Source organism: Zootoca vivipara, chromosome 6, assembly GCF_963506605.1.
Source record: "Zootoca vivipara chromosome 6, rZooViv1.1, whole genome shotgun sequence".
Classification (NCBI taxonomy): domain Eukaryota; kingdom Metazoa; phylum Chordata; class Lepidosauria; order Squamata; family Lacertidae; genus Zootoca; species Zootoca vivipara.
The window spans coordinates 91399974-91418772 of record NC_083281.1 but is presented as its reverse complement, the minus strand read 5'-3'; the positions used below and the strand labels follow the sequence as shown (position 1 = coordinate 91418772).

The 18799-nt window shown below is 46.5% G+C and overlaps 1 protein-coding gene across 1 annotated transcript in view; it reads right to left on the bottom strand.

The window, feature by feature from the left end:
* XPO7 (exportin 7) overlaps nucleotides 1-16483 on the bottom strand; it is a 48753-nt gene extending 32270 nt beyond the window's left edge. The window contains exons 1-3 of the mRNA XM_035117782.2: nucleotides 16246-16483; nucleotides 2294-2440; nucleotides 1048-1141 (exon numbers count right to left, since the gene is read on the bottom strand). Of these exons, the coding sequence (XP_034973673.1) occupies nucleotides 1048-1141; nucleotides 2294-2440; nucleotides 16246-16263 (259 nt within the window). The 5' untranslated portion in view covers nucleotides 16264-16483. The remainder of the gene's footprint in view (nucleotides 1-1047; nucleotides 1142-2293; nucleotides 2441-16245) is intronic.
* Between the last annotated feature and the right edge of the window lie 2316 nt (nucleotides 16484-18799).

The window sequence follows — 18799 nt, the reverse complement described above, 5'->3', positions numbered from 1 at the left end:
GCGCAAAGCATCTTGGGGAGGTGAGCGTTTGGAATGTGTGTGCTGCCTCTTTGCAAAACAGTAGTGTTTGTAAAGCGCCACCTAACGGCATACAGCAGAACTACTGCCTCTATCTAATTCTAGTTTTGCGCTAGACTCTGCTCATGCAGGAAGCGGCCAAAACAAAAAATCTGTTATCATACGAATTATATTTAATATATTTTTATATATATATTTATTCTAATAGCATCTTGCGGACCCCTCTGGCATAGCTCGCGGACCCCTGGGGGTCCCCAGACCACCTGTTGGGAGCCACTGGTCTATAAGAAAAACTCCAAAATCCAGATTGGCAATACTGTTATTAGGATTATGCTGAGACACCAATGTCAGCTTGCTTTCTCAGCCCTAAGGCAGAAATTAAGGCTGAATAAGTCCCTCCCAAGTGCTACACTTAGCAGGTTACACACTTCAGAGTTGGGGATGATGTAACCCTGGCTGACCGTTCTCTCAGATAAATTGAAGTTTAGATGTTCGGCTCAGGAACCTGCATGCTTCATTTAAGATTTGGGAGGGGGAAACTGCAGCCTTCCAGATGCTGCTATACTACAACAAACCCCATCATCCCTGACCATTGGGATCAATGGAGCCGATGGGAACTGTACGACAAGAACGTTTGGAGGGCCACGGGTTTATCACCACTGGTTTGGATTACACTTCAGTTTCTCAGTGAAGAGGAGCAGCCATTGTTTCTTTATCCCAGAATCCTAGGTGTGCAACACCCGGGAGAGACTTATTCAGCTAGTCACCACTATCTTGGGCCTGGGCCTACAAGCTGATCTTAATGATACTACATCAGCCTTGTGCTTGTACCTTTTTTCTCCTCACTTTCCTCCCTGTGTAACATCTTGTTTAATGAAAAGCTCGGGAGAACTCAAAAGCTTGCTGCACTTTTTTGATATTTGCCCAACTGTAGATTTTGGCATCCTCTTTTAATACCATGGGCATCTTGTAAACTCCTCATGTAACTGATTTCGATCTTGGGCAGGCTGGCTCTTTCCTTCTACTTACGTATATCTATTCGCTGTTCCAAGGGCAAAGGGTTGTTTGTGCGTGACACCAGTTTCGTAAGGCATGTAGCCGCCAATAACTGGGAGTAAGACGACTGTAAAACACAAACAGAAAGCAAATGGTTAAATTGTAGGCAAAAAGCAGGAAAGGACAAAGCTTTCCAAGTGATTGTCAAAGGTAAAGGATGTATGTTTACACTGGTGAGGCAGGGTTAAGGCATGAACGGGGAGCTGGTCAGCAATAACTTACAATATGTCAGTGAAGTAAACACTGTATTCAAAGAAATGAAAGCAGCTCAGGCCTAGTGAACACAGCAACTCTTCCCAGTAGGCCTTGTCCCGATGAGGCAGGAGTGAGGACTGCAGGTCCCACCACTCTCTAAATCCCCCCATGTCCTTCTCAAGCAACTTGAGACTTCCTTGCCTTGTCTGTCTTTGCTCCACCCTATTCATACCTCTGTGAGGTCTAGGAGACGAGGGTGGAAGACTCCCTGCCTCATCTGCGCGTCTTAGTCCCCCTCCTCTCCAGCCTCCGCTTCTGGACTGCTCTCTGCCACAGCTTCTTCCTGTTCACTAAACCGTTACCTCTTCAGCTTGCGACACCTCCTCCTCCTAGTCTGCTCCCTCTTCTCCCTCTGACAATTCCATGTCATCCCACCACCAATCCCGTCTCTGAGCCCACTCTTTCCTTGGTACCCCCAGCAGGTGCCTTCCACCATTCCTCTGCATTCAGCCAATCCATGACAGACAGGAGGGTCTGATTCTCAGATGTATTCACAGGAAAGACTGTAGTGTATACTGGAGGAAAGAGTGTGTAAGAAGAGCACAAGGATTTATCACAGGAGGTGTTCGAGGCTAGGAACTGTGGAAGTCTGCTGGAGGTGTCTGAATTCTCATGCTGGTTTGCAATAAATCTTACCAGCTATTATTCAAGCAGATCCAAGAGTGGACCACATTATTTCTGAAATAGTTCCACTCAACTTCCTTTATAGTGCTTTAGCAGTATTTTAAATAGAAAGCCTTGAGAAAGGGCCAAGATGTTCTGTGTAAACTACTCCAAAAGAAAGCAGAAGGAGACCCAATAGTGATCAGTTCTCAAGTTCATGGCTGCAAGCAGAGCAGAGGAGAGAATACACCAGCAGGACCCCTGCAGTGCTTTTCTGTGCCAAGCCATGAGCACAGGCAAATACCCAGAGAACACTTTAGGTGGTTTGAAAGCAGGGTGGTGGGTTTCTCTGCCTACGTACACTCCCTCTTTCAAGGAGAAGCTGGCACTTGTTCAAGCAGTCCGGACTGTTGGTAAACTCAACCAAGGCTTTCTCTGCCTGGAGCCGTGTTGTGGTGTCGGTTGTCTCATACAGCTGCTTGCACAGGTTCTCTAGCTGGGCTAGACTCTGTAACAAAACAAAGAGGAGAGCATGATTATTTTATTTTATATTTTTGGTGGGACTTCCTTTAAGGGCAACTGCTGGAGGAAATGCAGCCATGGGGAAGCTAAACACAAATCCTGAAACCCTGACATTTTGCTTCGGGGTGAAAACCACACTCCTACACTAAAAGAAACCTTATAAGAAGCAAACACCAGATTTTCATTCTCCTATTCCAGCCCTTTGAAAGTACAGTGGTACCTCTACTTACGTTCACCTCCGGTTACGTATCCTTCGGGATACGTTTGTGGCAAACCCGGAAGTGTTTTTCCGGGTTTCGCTGCGCACGCATGAGCAAAAGCACTCTACTGCCATACACGCATACGCAGAATCGGTCCCTCCAGTTGTGGAAATCTCAGGATCCAACCAGAGCTCCGGAACAGATCCCGTCCACAACCGGAGGTACCACTGTTTCCAAACTCACATAGCCCAGAGGCTCTTCTAAATACCACCACCACATTAAATACCAGCTCCGTCCTGGGATCAGGAATTCCAAGGCCTCCAGTTCAGGGGGCTCCTTTAGGTAGTTCTGCCAACCATGTTGGTAGGCCTGGACACACAATCTGAACCTGAACAAGTCAAATATTTAATTTGTGCAAGTTGTTTAAAAAAATGGAGAATTGTGAGGCTTCAAGGGACCCAGGTGGCGCTGTGGGTTAAACCACTGAGCCTAGGGCTTGCTGATCAGAAGGTCAGCGGTTCGAATCCCTGTGACGGGGTGAGCTCCCGTTGCTTGGTCCCAGCTCCTGCCAACCTAGCAGTTCGAAAGCACGTCAAAATGCAAGTAGATAAATAGGAACCGCTACAGCGGGAAGGTAAACGGCGTTTCCGTGTGCTGCTCTGGTTCGCCAGAAGTGGCTTTGTCATGCTAGCCACATGACCTGGAAGGTATACGCCGGCTCCCTCGGCCAATAATGCGAGATGAGCGCGCAACCGCAGAGTCGGTCACGACTGGACCTTTATCATGATAGTGAAGTAACAATCCAGTAGAAAACATGAAATTAAATAAAGGGGGGGGAGTACCAACCTCCCCATACATCCAGGGTTCACAGCCATTACCTCATAAAATAAGGTATATTCTCAAGTACACATTGATTTAGATGTTACACCAAAAGCCAACCTGATACAGAGAGTCCAAGACAAATGGTATGAATACCAAGCAAACCAACATTTCATCAAGACTTGCCACCACCATGATTGACCTGTCATATAAGGAACAAATAGCCACCAAAACGGAGGCAAAATCCATAGGCTTAGTTGAACCCCAAGATACCCTCAATTTATAACTCCATTACTCAGAAATGAGAATAAACATTACTTTGTTGAATCAAATGATTAAAGAAAAACCAGGACTCCTTCCAGCCCTGCAATATGGTCAAACAAGCAGTTACGAACAAAAAAAAGTGTTTTATATATTAACTCCACATTTGATTTATAAGAAATTGATAGAAGATACAGTTTGGGGTCGAAAGGCGCCAGTACACCTATTATTTCAGAAATGCCCTTCATGACCTCTACCCAAAAGCTGTGCACACACCTGTAAGACTGCCACATGTGTGAACAGGGTCTACTTTTGTTACATCTCCTCCAACACACGGGGGAACTGACACTAGTTATATGTAAAGAACCCTTGATCCGTCTCCCAAACAGGTTTAAAAGAAGAGAAGGGAGAAAACAACAAAGAGTGTATAAGAGAGACAAATTTTCTACCTTTAAGGAAATGATTGGAAATAGAATCAACGTGGTTCTCTTCTCCATGTGTGTTGTAGAACACATTTTCCTTAGTGAAAGTCTGTATGTACACTTCCCAAAATCTAATTCACATTATGTTGCACAATACTATCTATAAGCTTTCTGCCCATGAGGAAATAAATAATCTAAGACAGGCATGTCCAAAGTCCGCTTCGGGGGCCTAATCCAGCCTGCCGATTGGTTTAATCTGGGCCCTGCGGCAGTTTATTTCCTGGGGTAAAATCCTAAAAAAACCTCAACAACTCTGGGGTAAAATCATAAAAAAGCTCAACAACTTCCGTCCTAAAAAATGGTTAACAACTTCAGCTGGCCCTTTGGTCAGCCCTCGCGGCCCTTCACTTCATCAAATCTGGCCCTCTTTGAAAAAAGTTTGGACACCACGGATCTAAGATATCTGAAAATCACCAGCCTGGAATGCAAAAGTACTTCAAAAATACCAAGATTTACTATGACTGAGGAATTCTAACATCAGTTGATAGCAACACATGAGAATTTCCAACACACGTTGGTTCTGTACATTAAACATCAAGAGTGCCAAGAATGATTGGTACATTATACAGGGTTGTCTGCTACAGAGAAAAAGGGTGTGTGTTGTTTCTATATATGCACCAGCATTTGGGTCTATTTCACTCTCTAACACCCATCCTCATTATGTGCTTACATTTCATTAGTAACAGCAATCCTCAAAGCTAATTCCCAGGAGCCTGACACTTTAAAAGCCTAGACATTTTTTCAAAAAGTGCTCAATTCTTGAAGCTGCAAAGCATACATTTATTTCTGAAATGCTGGTTCTGAAAGCCAGGGGATGAAACACCAAGTGCCTTGTATTGGCTGGGGTTTTATGCAGATGTCAACCAGTTTTTGTTCCATGGCATCAACAAGAAGGGCTAGAAGACTCCCCTGTGCCTTATCCACTATTTATTTTGCACTGACATCCCAAAACATGGCAGACTCAGCAGGTCTGTCACATTTTGAGACAAGTGGAGGTTGTCTCAGGAGGATTTTGAGGAATTAACAGCACAGAAAAAGGTCAATGCCTCATACTGGGAAGGAAGGCTGGAGAAGCCTTCAAGACTGCATATGCGTTGGAATGTGGAATCCACACAGGCAGCAAAATGAACTCTGGTATTCCACCAGTTGCGAGCTGAGATAGGCAGCTAGAAGCCAGGTCTAGAGGCAGAGCAAGACATGGAAGGAAAATAGTGGGAGAGGGACCATGCAGACACTGCCAGGAGCCAATTAATAAGTTAGGAAATGGCTTCAGATGGCATGCCACTGGTATTCAGAAGCATTGCTGCCTCCAGATGTTCAACAGCTGGAGGCAGCAATGCTTCCGAATACCAGTTGCTGGCAACCACAGGAGGGGAGAGTGCTCTCGTGTGAGAATCCTGCTTGTGGCTTCCCACGGGCGTCTGGCCAGCCACTATGAGAACAGAATCCTGGACAAGATGAGCCATTGGGCTGATCTAGCGGGCTCTCCTCTTTTCTAAAGGTCAGAAGAAGAGAATGGAGAGCAAGAGAAGGATCAAACTGGGGTGTAGGAACAAGGAATGGGCAGAGACTCATACTGGAGAAGAGAGCTATCCATAGGTACTGGTCTATAATGGCTATGTTTTGCCTTCACAGCCGTGTTGAACCAAAGGTGAAATGTTCCAGGAGGCCTGCAAGCGCCATCTTGGTAGTCAAGACAACCCCAAACTAATTGGTAGTTGTTACAAGAATGAGCTCGTATATGTTTATATTCACTTGCTTTGATATATGCTAATTGGCTTACTTTGATGCTGTACTTATCTGTAGGACTTGGGATGCTGGGCTCTAGGCCCAGACAGGGTAGAAGCTTTGGATAGCTGCCACCTATGGCCTCATGGACCAGGTGTGATGGGAGGTTCAGGGCAAACTGATGTAAGCTGCTTTGTGAATAAAAGATGTACGCATACATGTTTGTTTGGGTGCAAAGAAGTCATGACGAACTCTCACTGTGAGCCTTTGCACACTGTCTTGTAAGTTTACAAATTTCGTTAATAAAGAACTAGAACTGGCCATCCTGGTGTTTTTGACATCCTTCTTTGGTGTCCCTGCATCAAACCATTCCTTGGGGCCTGTGATCCAGAACAATAGTTGGAGGCGCCTATACTTCTGCACACCAGCTGCTGGAAACTGCAACAGCAAGAGGGTGCTCTTGTGGTCAGGTCCTGCTTGCAAATTTGCCATTGGGGCATCTGGTTGGACACTGTGAGAACAGGGCGCTGGACTAGGTGGGCCTTATTTGGCGGGGCTCTTCGTATGCTCTTAAAAGGGGATTGAATAACTGGTGCCTGAGTGCAGTGGCCGCAGCCAACATGGACTGAGCTGGAGGCCAAAAGGACAGGGAGTGATGCAACCTCATCCTGGTCTAGGAAGCCAGCAGACAATAGAGTGAGTAGCAACAAATAACACCTCTGCTATTTCACCTTCCTCTCTGGAAAGTGCAATCTCAAACTTGGAAGGCTTGACAGCAGTGTAGGTAAAGCACAGGTTGTGCTAATGCAGCCTAGCTTCTTGTAGTGTATTTCCTAACTACAAGTAGGTAGCCGTGTTGGTCTGACGTAGTCGAAACAAAATAAAAAATTCCTTCCAGTAGCACCTTAGAGACCAACTAAGTTTGTCATTGGTATGAGCTTCCGTGTGCTTCAGAAGAAGTGTGCATGCACACGAAAGCTCATACCAATGACAAACTTAGATGATCTCTAAGGTGCTACTGGAAGGATTTTTTTATTTATTTTGTATTTCCTAAGTTGAATAAATCTCTCAGTTGCAAAACCCCTCTCCATCTTCCTGCATTCATTATTTGAAGAATGAGGGAAGAGGATATGGAACTCTATTTTTTATAATTAAGTGAGGAATTCTTAGATTGCCTTTTAGGTATAACCACCACAATGCGGCTTACGTACATCGACACAAAAAGTTCTAAAGTAAACTACTTAATACTAGATGGCCAGATCACACTATAAAAAACCCAATGAAACCATATAGAACAAACTGCAATGTTGAGAGCCACAGAAAAACTCAGTATGTGGCCACTTAAAAGACTGATTTATTCAAACACACTCTAAGATGGCTTTTGGAGATTCTTAGGGATGGCTATTTTCCCTTCCAAATGACAAGAGTGCAGAACATTTCAACCCCTTGGTGCCCTGCCCCTCCAGCTACAGAAGACTGCACATCATCCTGTTCAGACTTGCCAAATGCTCATTTCCCAGCTGCCAGTCAATGAAGGCATGTGTTTGGCCAACCCAAGGGTGGGGATTATTCCTTACTATGGCCGGACAATATCAGGCCTTTGAACCTAGATAAAGTAGTATTGAGCAAAGCAGCGATGCAGTGAAGGAGCCCTGTGCACACTAGATAAGGATGGAAGCATGAGACAGCGAGCAGGAGAGCACTTTAGAAACACTAGCCAGAGTTTTTTCCAAAGTAAATCTCAAAACAAAATGTAGCAAGCACTCCACCTCCTCTTACATAAGAACACTAAAAGAATCTGCTGGATCAGGCTAAAGGGCGCCCATCTAGTCCAGCATCTTGACCTGTTCACACAGTGGCTAACTAGATGCCTGTGGGAAACCTGCAAGCAGAATTCGAGCACCAGAGCAATCTCTACTTCTATGGTTTCCAGCAACTGGTATTCAGGAGCCTTGCTTTCTCCAACTGTGGAGGCAGAGCAGAGCCATTTTCTGAACTTCTAACATGTCACCTCTCACTCACCTTTGGTTTCAGAAGGCCCTATATATATATTGTAATTTTAGAAAAGTTGACCCATTTGATGCATGCTTCTCAAGGCACCAAGCCAATGGACTACACCACCCCATGGTGAATGTTTTTGATGATGATTGAGAAACAATCTCATGCCTGGTAGGTTCCCATCAATTTTTTATCTGGTACTGACAACATACCGATATCCACTATTAGCTCTCTCTGTTCCTGTGAGAACAATGATCTTATTTTCTAGTCTGACTTTGGATTGAACCTCTTCTTGTCCCAATGTCCTATCCAACCATGCACTATGGATTTATAACAGCAACTCACCACCTGACTCTTTGCTTTGTTGTAAAGTATTTTGATTACTTCATAAAGTTAAATAAATGTGTGGTTTTTTAAACCCCTATCCTTATTGTCTAATATGGGCAAGAAGTCTCCATCTTTCTGGCAATGGTGAAAGACTTTGAACAGAACCCATGAAGCCGGTAGATCCCACTGCAGCCTTTCAAAGCAGGGCTTTGATCACCTCTTTTAAAAGGAGGAGATGGAGGGTTTAACTGATGGTGCCATGGGAAGTGAGACAAACTCTACTGCATACCCAGTACAGCAACCAGTGTTAGAAACTGGGATAGAAAAGCTAGGAGCCAAATGGCTCCTGGAACCTGGGTTGTGGGCGCTAAAACAGAATGTCTAGTCGCCATTTGGGGGAAGGGGTTGGCAACACTTTTTGTTTATTATTTTGATAAGCATGAACTAATACACAATTCACAAAAGTGAAACACCGTTAATATCATATTTTTAAGAGAAATTGTTAATACATATTTAATTTGGTGTTTACAATAAAAATATTGGTTCAGTTTTCAAAACACTCTACTCTTTCTTGTTAGATTCCTCAGCATATTGTCTATCCTTAACATATATTTTGAGGCTTCAAAATACTGTATATACCAGGCCTGTCCAACAGGTAGATTGTGATCTACCGGTAGATCACTGGACGTCTGCAGTAGATCACTAGTAGATCATTGGCTCCCCCCAAAGAAGCTGAACAACTGTGGCTCCCCATTTGATCTTCTCCCTGAAAAAACTCAACAACTTTGACCCGAACCCCCCCAAAATGGGCCTGCCTCCTTCCTAAAAAAAAGCTCAACAACTAACTTTGACCTAAACCCCCCAAAAGGGGGTAGATCACTGCCAGTTTTATATTCTGTGAGTAGATCGCAGTCTCTTGGGAGTTGGCCACCCCTGGTATATACATTTCGGTAATCCTCAAGTATCAGCCAGGCGCAGAAAATGGAACGCAGGCTTTTTGAGGTGCTCGCAAATGGAGAATCTTTGTTTGAAAAGTTTGAAATGTGCCCGGTGCCCTGCTTAATTTTGAAGCCTGATGGCAACCAACAACCCACAGGGCTCACACACCAAGTATGAATGGAACAGTGGAGTTTGGCACCCAAATGTAAAATGCTAGTGGAACAGGGGCATATGTGAAATCAAAGCTGATGCTTAAATGCTTCAGGTGTCTTGCAGCAACTGGATGTCAGGAAGTGGACTGGAGAGAGCACTGCACTTCTTGGGAGATGTGAAACATCAGGAACAGCCCACCTGCTAGTGATGGGAGTGCTGACAGCGAAACTTTTGATGGCAAGTTCCCGAGGACCAAAGGGTTCCCAAAAGTCCCTTAGTAACCTTAACTGAGGCCAGGGTGGAGTCTAAAGCCATTCCAGAAGTTGAAGTCAGAACCAAATGGGAAACACCATATTGGTCAGATGACTGATTTAAAAAGATGGCAGGTACTGGTAGTATGCTGAACAGTTAAGTGGGCATTGGTACTCATAAAATGTCAGGCAGTGTAGTGAAGAGTATAACAGATGTCAGTACTGCTAGAGTACAAATCAGTTATCAACAAGCAGTGTTAGAAACTTAGGTGTATAACCTAATCACCAAATGACACCTTAAACCTCGGTAACGGTTGCCACAACTGATGATCTAGGCATCTTTTGTTTTAATGGAGTTGTTTATTATTATTATTATTATTATTATTATTATTATTATTATTATTAAAGCCACTTTATACTCTGGGGGCAGGGGTAGGGGGAATGCTACAGAAAGGACTGAAAAAGTGCTACTTTGTGTTACAGTATGCAGATTCTCTTCCCAAAGCTCAAATGACTCACTGAAAGAAATATACAGTACACCAAGTCAGTTGTTTTATGGTAGCCAATGTTAACCATCATGATGTGTGGTGTTGGGGCTGACATCACAAGCAGTCCCACAACAGCAACACACAGATACACATTCAACAGGCAGCAATACTGAAGAGAAGAAAACTCAAAAGTAGCACAAGTGGGGCAGGAGTAGGGTGAGGGAAAGCCCACCTTTGCGGTACTTTTTTGACTATCGCAGAACCTGCTGTTTGGAGAAACTTTCAAATGGGACTGGAGCAGATGATGGCTTTACCATAATTTCCAAGAATGGCAGCTTCAAGCCACTCTGAGCATCTTCTGCAATGGATGCGCACGGTAACAGCCCTTCAAGTCCAAAGCAAAAGTCATGAGCAAAAACACACCAACTTTCTCCCTCAATTAACAGTGGCAGCCTTGTTTTTCAAGCCGTTACAGGGCTAGAGAATAGCTACTGCATCCAACCCAGCCATCCCCAACCCAGTGTCCTCCAGATGTTTTAGAGTCAACTCCCCTCAGCCTCAGCATCATATGGCCAAGCTGGTTGGGGCTGAAAGGAGCTGCAGTCTGAAGCATATGGAAAGATGAAACTAGGCTGGGGAAGGCTTCCATAAAACTGCACCAATTATTCCTGCACTGCAGGGGGTTGGACTAGACAACCCTCTGGATCCCTTCCAACTCTTCAATTCTATGATTCTAACTTGTGGACCTCCACGGCCTAAATAGACCACTTTTTGCCAATTCCCAGGGATTGCAAAACAGTGGACTGATCAAGACCCCAGCAGGCCATAATCTGTATTGGACTGTGCTTGCCTCGATGACTTACAAGTTGCCCAGGAGTGCATGGGGGTGGGGGGAGAGAGAACATTTACAGTGGTCCCTTGACTTATGAAGTACTCGACTTACGAAATTTCGAGTTACGAATAAAAAAAATGGCCGCACGCTTACGTTTTTTCGACATCCGAAAGGAAAACCGTTGCAGTTTAGATGGGGTTTTCTTGACTTACGAACTTTAGATGCGGTTTACTTGACTTACGAATTTTTTCGTTTCCAATGCATTCCTATGGGAAACCGCTTTTTCCGACTTACAAACTTTTCGACCTATGAATGTCGGAACGGATTCGGAACAGATTAAATTTGTAAGTCAAGGAACCACTGTACATAAGGTCAGAACTAAAAGAGCCATGGCATCTTGTCCAATCTCATGCCATTCACCACCTCCACTCTGATCTGACTACCTACCAAATCCAGATGACAGCAGTGTACCACATACTGAGAGCAAGTACAGGGCTGTCAGTCAAGTGCAGAACAACAGCTCTAGACAACATGTCATGTGCTACAGAGTGAGGCAAAAACCATCCAAGGTAACTATCCAATCTTACCTAGGAAGGATTATTTCAAAAGCCCAAATGTGATACCCAACAAGGCCTGCTTCCAGAAAAGTTCTATTCAAATGCAATCCACACCAGCCAACAACATCCTGCTGTGACAGTAAAAAAAATCTCTCCTAGAACAATTTCTAAAACCACACAACCAGTTTCACCATTAAATCCCAGGAAGGACGACAAAGAGCAGGACAGCTGAGAGAAACAGTCAGGGAGAAGGTGGTTCAAGCAGCTACTGCTCCTGATACACAGCTGAGTTCAGAAGCATCTACTATGTGCTACATTCAGAGGGCAACTGGACTGAAAGCAACATGGGCCTATAGACTAAAAAACAAGAGAAAATGGCTAACCTATCTGCAGGAAGAAAACTGCAACTCTCTGCACCTGTGGCAGTATTTTGAAGGGTTGCCCAAACAAAACAAAAAGCGGGAGGGGATTTTATTTATTTTTTCAATTTACAGATACCTTCTTGGGTTTTAGAATGTGATGAAAGATTACACATCCGTGGAAGAGAGGGCTATCAATGGCTATTTGCCAGGAGGGCAGAAATGCTTCTGAATACCAGTTTTCTTGGCAGGGATACCGGAGTGGCTTGCCAGTTCCTTCTCCAGGTGGATCACGTTTAGTCAAAACTCTCCACTATGACCTGTTCATCTTGGGTGCTGGAGGAGACTTTTGAGAGTCCCATGGACTGCAAGAAGATCAAACCTATCAATTCTGAAGGAAATCAGCTGTGAGTGCTCACTGGAAGGACAGATCGTGAAGCTGAGGCTCCAATACTTTGGCCACCTCATGAGAAGAGAAGACTCCTTGGAAAAGACCCTGATGTTGGGAAAGATTGAGGGCACTAGGAGAAGGGGATGACAGAGGACGAGATCAGGGTCCCCAAACTAAGGCCCGGGGGACGGATGCGGCCCAATCGCCTTCTAAATCCGGCCCACTGACGGTCTGGGAATCAGCATGTTTTTACATGAGTAGATGTGTCCTTTTATTTAAAATGCATCTCTGGGTTATTTGTGGGGCCTGTCTGGTGTTTTTACATGAGTAGAATGTGTCCTTTTATTTAAAATGCATCTCTGGGTTGTTTGTGGGGCATAGGAAATCGTTCAAATTTTTTTCCCCAAAATATAGTCCGGCCCCCCACAAGGTCTGAGGGACAGTGGACCGGCCCCCTGCTGAAAAAGTTTGCTGACCCCTGGACGAGATGGTTGGACAGTGTTCTTGAAGCTACGAACATGAGTTTGACCAAACTGCGGGAGGCAGTGGAAGACAGGAGTGCCTGGTGTGCTATGGTCCATGTGGTCACGAAGAGTCGGACACGACTAAACAACAACAACAACCAGTTGCTGGAAACTGCAGGAGTGAAAAATAGTTATGTTCAGGTTGTGCTTGCTGGTTTCCCATAGGCATCTGGTTGGCCACTGTGAGAACAGGATGCTGGACTGGATGTGCCATTGGAATGATCCAGCAGGATCATACCTGCTAGGTAACTTCCATTCTCACGTACATAATCACGCCTTTTTCAAAATTAAACTGACAAACTGGCAAACACAGATCTCTCTCTATTGAACTGGAACTTCCTACCATATTATCTGACCGAAGGTTGACCTGAGGAGAGGTGTGGACAGGCTTATTGCTTGCTGGATTTACTTACAATTTTTACTAGAACCCCAAGATCTATCAATAAGAGCTGGTGCAAAAACCATACATTTAAAACTGAAGAACTATGTGCTTTGCATTCCAGAGCTCACAATTTTTCCACAAAAGGCACTCCTAGTTACCCCAAGCTTTCTTCCTTTTAGAAGCACAAATTAGGTTAGTTATGTGTGTGTGTGTGTGTTGGGAGGAGGCTAATTTTGTTGCTGCTACTCTTAAACTAGGAGACAGAACTCCTTGCCAGTTTGCTGCAAACAATCCAGAAATCTATCAGTGAATCCAGATTAACTTTCTGCATTTGTACCCCCATACATCCTGCAATGAAATATATCCACCCAAGCATTGGTGTGGGGATCATACACTAGACCTGTAAATAACTGCTTGCCAGGTCACATGTAGCCAAAAACGTTTTGATGAATATGGAAGCTTTTGAAAATAGTAAGAGCTGGCTCTTCTCTTTCAGGACAAATGACCAATAATATCTTTATACAAGCAGGGCTAGTATTTTTTTCTTTTAAAAGCTGGTAACTCATCTTCATTTGTTCACAAGATCACCACATATAGTCAGTATGATCCAAGCAATAAAGTTCTGAATTGATCAAGATGTGTTAGATCCAAGCTGCTTGGAAGCCAACCAGAACCTGCAGTTTCTCAGTGAAGCAGTGGGCTTTTTCACATTTGGTATACACCAGACTTCACTAGAGAAGGGCATTCAAGATACTCCTTAATTTTAGGGTTGTTGGTTCAAGCCCCACATTGGGCAAAAGATCCCTGCATTGCAGAGGGTTGGGCTAGATTACTATTGTGGTCCCTTCCCACCCTGAAATGTAGTGGTGTAGTGGTTAGAGGGCTCGACTAGAACCTAGAAGACCAGGATTCAAATCTCCACTTGGACACAAAGCTCAGTAGATGACCTTGAGCCAGTCGCTGCCATTCAGCCTAACCTACCTCACAGGGTTGTTTTGGGGATTAAATGAGGAAGGGGATAAACATGTACATCACCTTGAGCTCCTTTGAAAAAAATGATATATATATGCAATAAATAAATACATTCATTGGAATGAATTTAAATTATCATCCCAGTTAATAGTAACTTGAAATTTTTGGTAGTAGAGCAAAGTCCAATCTCTAGTTAGGGAATCAGGTGGTGGAAAACACATTCACTGAAGACTGGAGAGCTGCAGCAAGCTAGAGTAGACAATCCTGGGCTCAATGGACAAGAAAGCTCGCCTGGTATAAAGGCAGCCTGAACAATCTTAACAGAAAACCGGATGTTTTGCCATTATGAAACTTGAGAAACTTATTTTACATTTGCGCATATGGAATATTAAAACAGATGACTCTAGTGAATATATCCAAAGATTAACATAAGAACATATAGAGAGCCTGCTGGATCAGGCCAATTGTCCATTGTGTCCTGTTCTCACAGTGGACAATCAGATGCTCCAAACGAAAGCCTGCAAGCAGGACCCAAGCACAGGGAGCACTCTTGCCTCCTGTAGTGTATTCTGAAGCATTGTTGTGCCAACTGTGAAGGCACAGTATAGACCTCATAGCCAGTGGTCATCAATAGCTGTCTCATCTTATCTTCTTTTACAGCCATCCAGGTTGGTGGCCATCATAGTCTCCTGTGGGAGTGAGTTCTATAGCTTAACTATTCTGCTAGAAAGAATGATCTACAGCCAAAGTTCACATTTAATCAGAACATTACTAATCCTCATTAATGGCAAAACTAAGGAAAATGAAAAAAGAAAAAGAAATCTATCTGGAAAACACTTGGGGCACTTCATGCATTCCAACAGACAGGTCCTCGCATTCCCACTCAGTGTCAACCATACCCACTTGTAAATCTGAGGGTAGATGGTACACACATACCTCCCCAGAGGAGGCTCAGACTGCTGCTGTTCCTGGGGGCATAATTATAAGGAGTTACACAAATGCCTTTCAAAAAGGAAATGTCAACCTATGATGAGTGGTGGAGGAGCGGGGAGCCATTTTTCTTTGCAATGTGGGAAGTGACTCCAAAGCATTTCATCTCCAAGAACTTGCACAGCCAAGTTACGAGCAAATGAACAGCTCACCCTTGTGGCACTTGGAGGTACCAAAGCAAGAAGGAGCAGGCTGGGGGAATGTCATGCCCACAGCCACTGCCCTGGAGGAGCCCAAGGCCCACATCCCCCCTCTGCACAACTCCTGCAAGTTCTCCATTCTTCCTAAACCACAGCACAGTCCTGGCAAAAAGGCCACCAAGGAGGCTGGACTGACCAAAACAGAGAGCAACTGAGAGGAATAAAAGTCCCGGCATAACGCCATGCTACTTGGGAGAAGAGAGAGCGAGCAGAAGGTTGTTTTTGCTATCCCTTCCATGGAAGCGAGTGCAGCCAAGGCAAGTGACTAAGAAGCGGGCCGAGGCTAGTTGTTGGGTTTTGGGCTTCCTAGCTCTTTTGGCCCCCTTCCCAAACCCAGAAAGCTGGATCAGAGGGAGCCGGAGCCTTTTGCGACTCCTCAGCATCAAACCCCGCTGAAGTACCTCCGGGCCGGATCCGACCCCGCTTCTCCCGCCCGCGCCTCTTCCTCCGCCTGGCCACGGGCCATAGCGCCCTTCGGCGGGGCACCTGCCTCGCATGTGGAAAGCTCCCAGGCTGAGCCCCCGCCGGCATCTCCAGGTGGGAAGCCCTCCTGGAAACCCTGGAGAGCCGCTGCCTGCCAGCCAGTGCAGGCGGTCCTGAGCTACACGGACCCAGGGTTCTGGCCGTGACCGGGGAGCCACATGCCTCGAACCGCAGCCGGCCCCGTGGCCACCCTCCCACCGGCCAGCAGAAGCGGGACCTGAAGGGCCGGCCGCGAACTTCTCCCGGGCGCCCCTCCTCCTCCATTCCGGCGCAGGCCCAGGAGGCGCCCGCCGAGCTCGGCCCGCTCTCTCTCTCTCTCAGGGCTCCCGGTAGGCCCCCGCCAAGCTAGGCCCTGAGAGCCCCTCAGGTCTCTGGCCCGGCGGCGCGGCCTGTCCCCCAAGCCCCGCTCAGGGCCAGGCGAGGCGGGACCCCCGCTCCCTCGCGCATCCCCTCACCTGCACATGATCCGCCATTTTGCTCCATTCATGTTCCGCTCCCGCCGCCGCTCTCGCTGCCGCTGCCGCCGCCGCTTCTCGCCCCCTCCCACCGCAGGCGACCCAGCCAGGGCTGCCGCGCCTGCGCACTGGCGCCGGCCCTCCTCACGCACTCGGCGTAAAGCGGGACCTCTAGGGCTGCGAACGAACCAGGGACGCCGCTGCCGCTGCGGCCGCCGCGCGGGCTTTCGGAATGGCTCGGCTTGCTCTGCGGCGGCGTAGAGGAGGGATCCGCCGGTCGCGCCGCAGTGACGTCACCGCGCAGGAGGGGGGAACTGTTGCGCGCGCGCGCGCGGGGACGGAATGGGGCTGGGGAATGTGCGGGGTGGAATCGGACTTTGTTTACATGGCTTCTTAAAGGGGCCGCGCGCCGTTGCGCGGGGCAGGGCTCCTCCATGGAGGGCGGGGGTGGGGGGTGGGAAGCTAGTCTGAAACAGCCGGCCTCTGAGGGGCAGGCAGTGTGAGGACAGGAAGGAGGCGTCTGAGGGAGCCTTCTCCAACCGGGCGCCCTTCACCGTAACTTTGGACTACGTCTCCCATCACACTCAGCGTCGTGCGGCCGCGCTGGCAGGGGTTGATGGGAGTTGTAGTCCATAAGCGGGTCAGACCAGGCAGCCTCTTTTCGCAGGGGCCGACCAGATAGATGCCTCTTGTTGGAAACCCACAAGCAGGATCTGATCCCAAGAGAACTCTCCCCTCCTGTGGTTGCCCGCAGCCGGAATTCAGAAGCATCACTTCTCATTTTACCCTTTACCCTTGGCTTGTTCTTGTTTGTGGGAAGGGCATTTTCCACAGTAACCCCAAGTCGTATTTATTTATTGCATTTATACCACACCCTAAGGAGTTCAAAGTGGGGTACATCAGCCCCAGATTTAGGGCGGTGTGGGTGGTTCCTGTGCACAGGGTGCACTGAACTGAAGGGGTACAAAATTGAGAAGATCCATAATTGAGAAGATCCATTTGGGGGGCCATACTTGAAACATCTGCCCCTGCATATGTGGTTCCCCTTGTGAGGTAGTTGAGGCTGAGAGGTAGTGACTGTCCTTCCAAGTTCACACAATTAGCTTCATGGCTGAATGGGGATTTGAAACAGGATATCTCCCAGATCCTAGTCTGGGACACTTTAACCACTACACCCCACTGGCTCTTGCTCCTTCTCTCTAAAGCTCTGTAGACATGGGGCTTATCCACACTTACTGGTACCTTTTCTCCACTCTTCCCAGGCACGATCTGCAATTTAAAACCTCTGTGTCCAAGCACCCTTTTTTTCCTTCTCTGGAACTTTTCCTGCAGAACCCCACTCTTTAAAGCTCAATCAGAGCAAATGTGTGGAAAACCCAAATTGACATTTGCTTCAGCTTTAAAGAGTGAGTTCTCGTGGGGAAAGCTCTGGAACAAGACAAAAAAAGCTTGCACATGGAGCATAAAATCATGGACTTCTGCCTGGAAACAACAGGGCAAAAGGTAAGTGTGTGGGTAAGTCCATGGGCACAGGAGATGTGTACAGTAGTACAGTATATAGGATCAAAGCTTCCTGGCTAGGTCTTACATTCTCTATGTGGTGGGCCTTGACTGGCTGTGGGGTGGAGGAGATTGAACGGGAGGCAGTTGAGGTGGCAGGAATGAGCACTGAGCAACCAGGGTCAGCTCCCCACCTCACAACCCCTCCCTTCCTCTCCCGCTTGCACCAGCAGGGGTCCTCCTAACAAAATGGCATTGCTACCCTAGCATGTATTTTTTCCCCCGCCAAGTGCAGTAAAAAGATTTAGGAGCAATCGTAGCACAACCTGTAGTTATAAACTGAAAACAGGTTCACTTAAGAAGAGTTTTAACAATGGGTCCGTAAGTGACTGTGGAGGCCAATTCTGGATCCACATGTCCTTCCACAGTGGGGACATTGGTTTCCAGGCGGGAGTTGGTCACAGTGTGGATTTGCCAAGCGTGCCTTCCTCTTAGCATGTTTCTCACTTGCGTCCTGAGATCGAGTTTCTTCAAAGCCCATGACACCTTTGGTAAAGGCTGTTCTCCGACTGGAGCGCTCGCAGGCCAGTGTTTCCCAGTTGTCAGTGTTTATACTACATTTTTAAAGATTTGCCTTGAGACAGTCTTTAAACCTCTTTTGTTGACCACCAGCATTTCCATTTTTAAGTTCGGAATAGAGTAGTTGCTTTGGAAGACGATCATCAGGCATCCGCACAACATGACCAGTCCAACGAAGTTGATGTTGAAGAATCATTGCTTCAACACTGGTGATCTTTGCTTCTTCCAGTACACTGATATTAGTTCGCCTGTCTTCCCAAGTGATGGGTAAAAATTTTTGGAGACACAGTTGACGGAATCTTTCAAGGAGTTGGAGATGGTGTTTATAAGTGGTCCATCACCCATGTTTCACAAGCATATAGTAAGGTTGGTAGTATAATAGCTTTGTAAACAAGCATTTTGGTTTCCCTGTGAATGTCCCGGTCCTCAAACACTCAGCACTTCAATCGGGAGAAAGCCGCACTCGCAGAGCTCA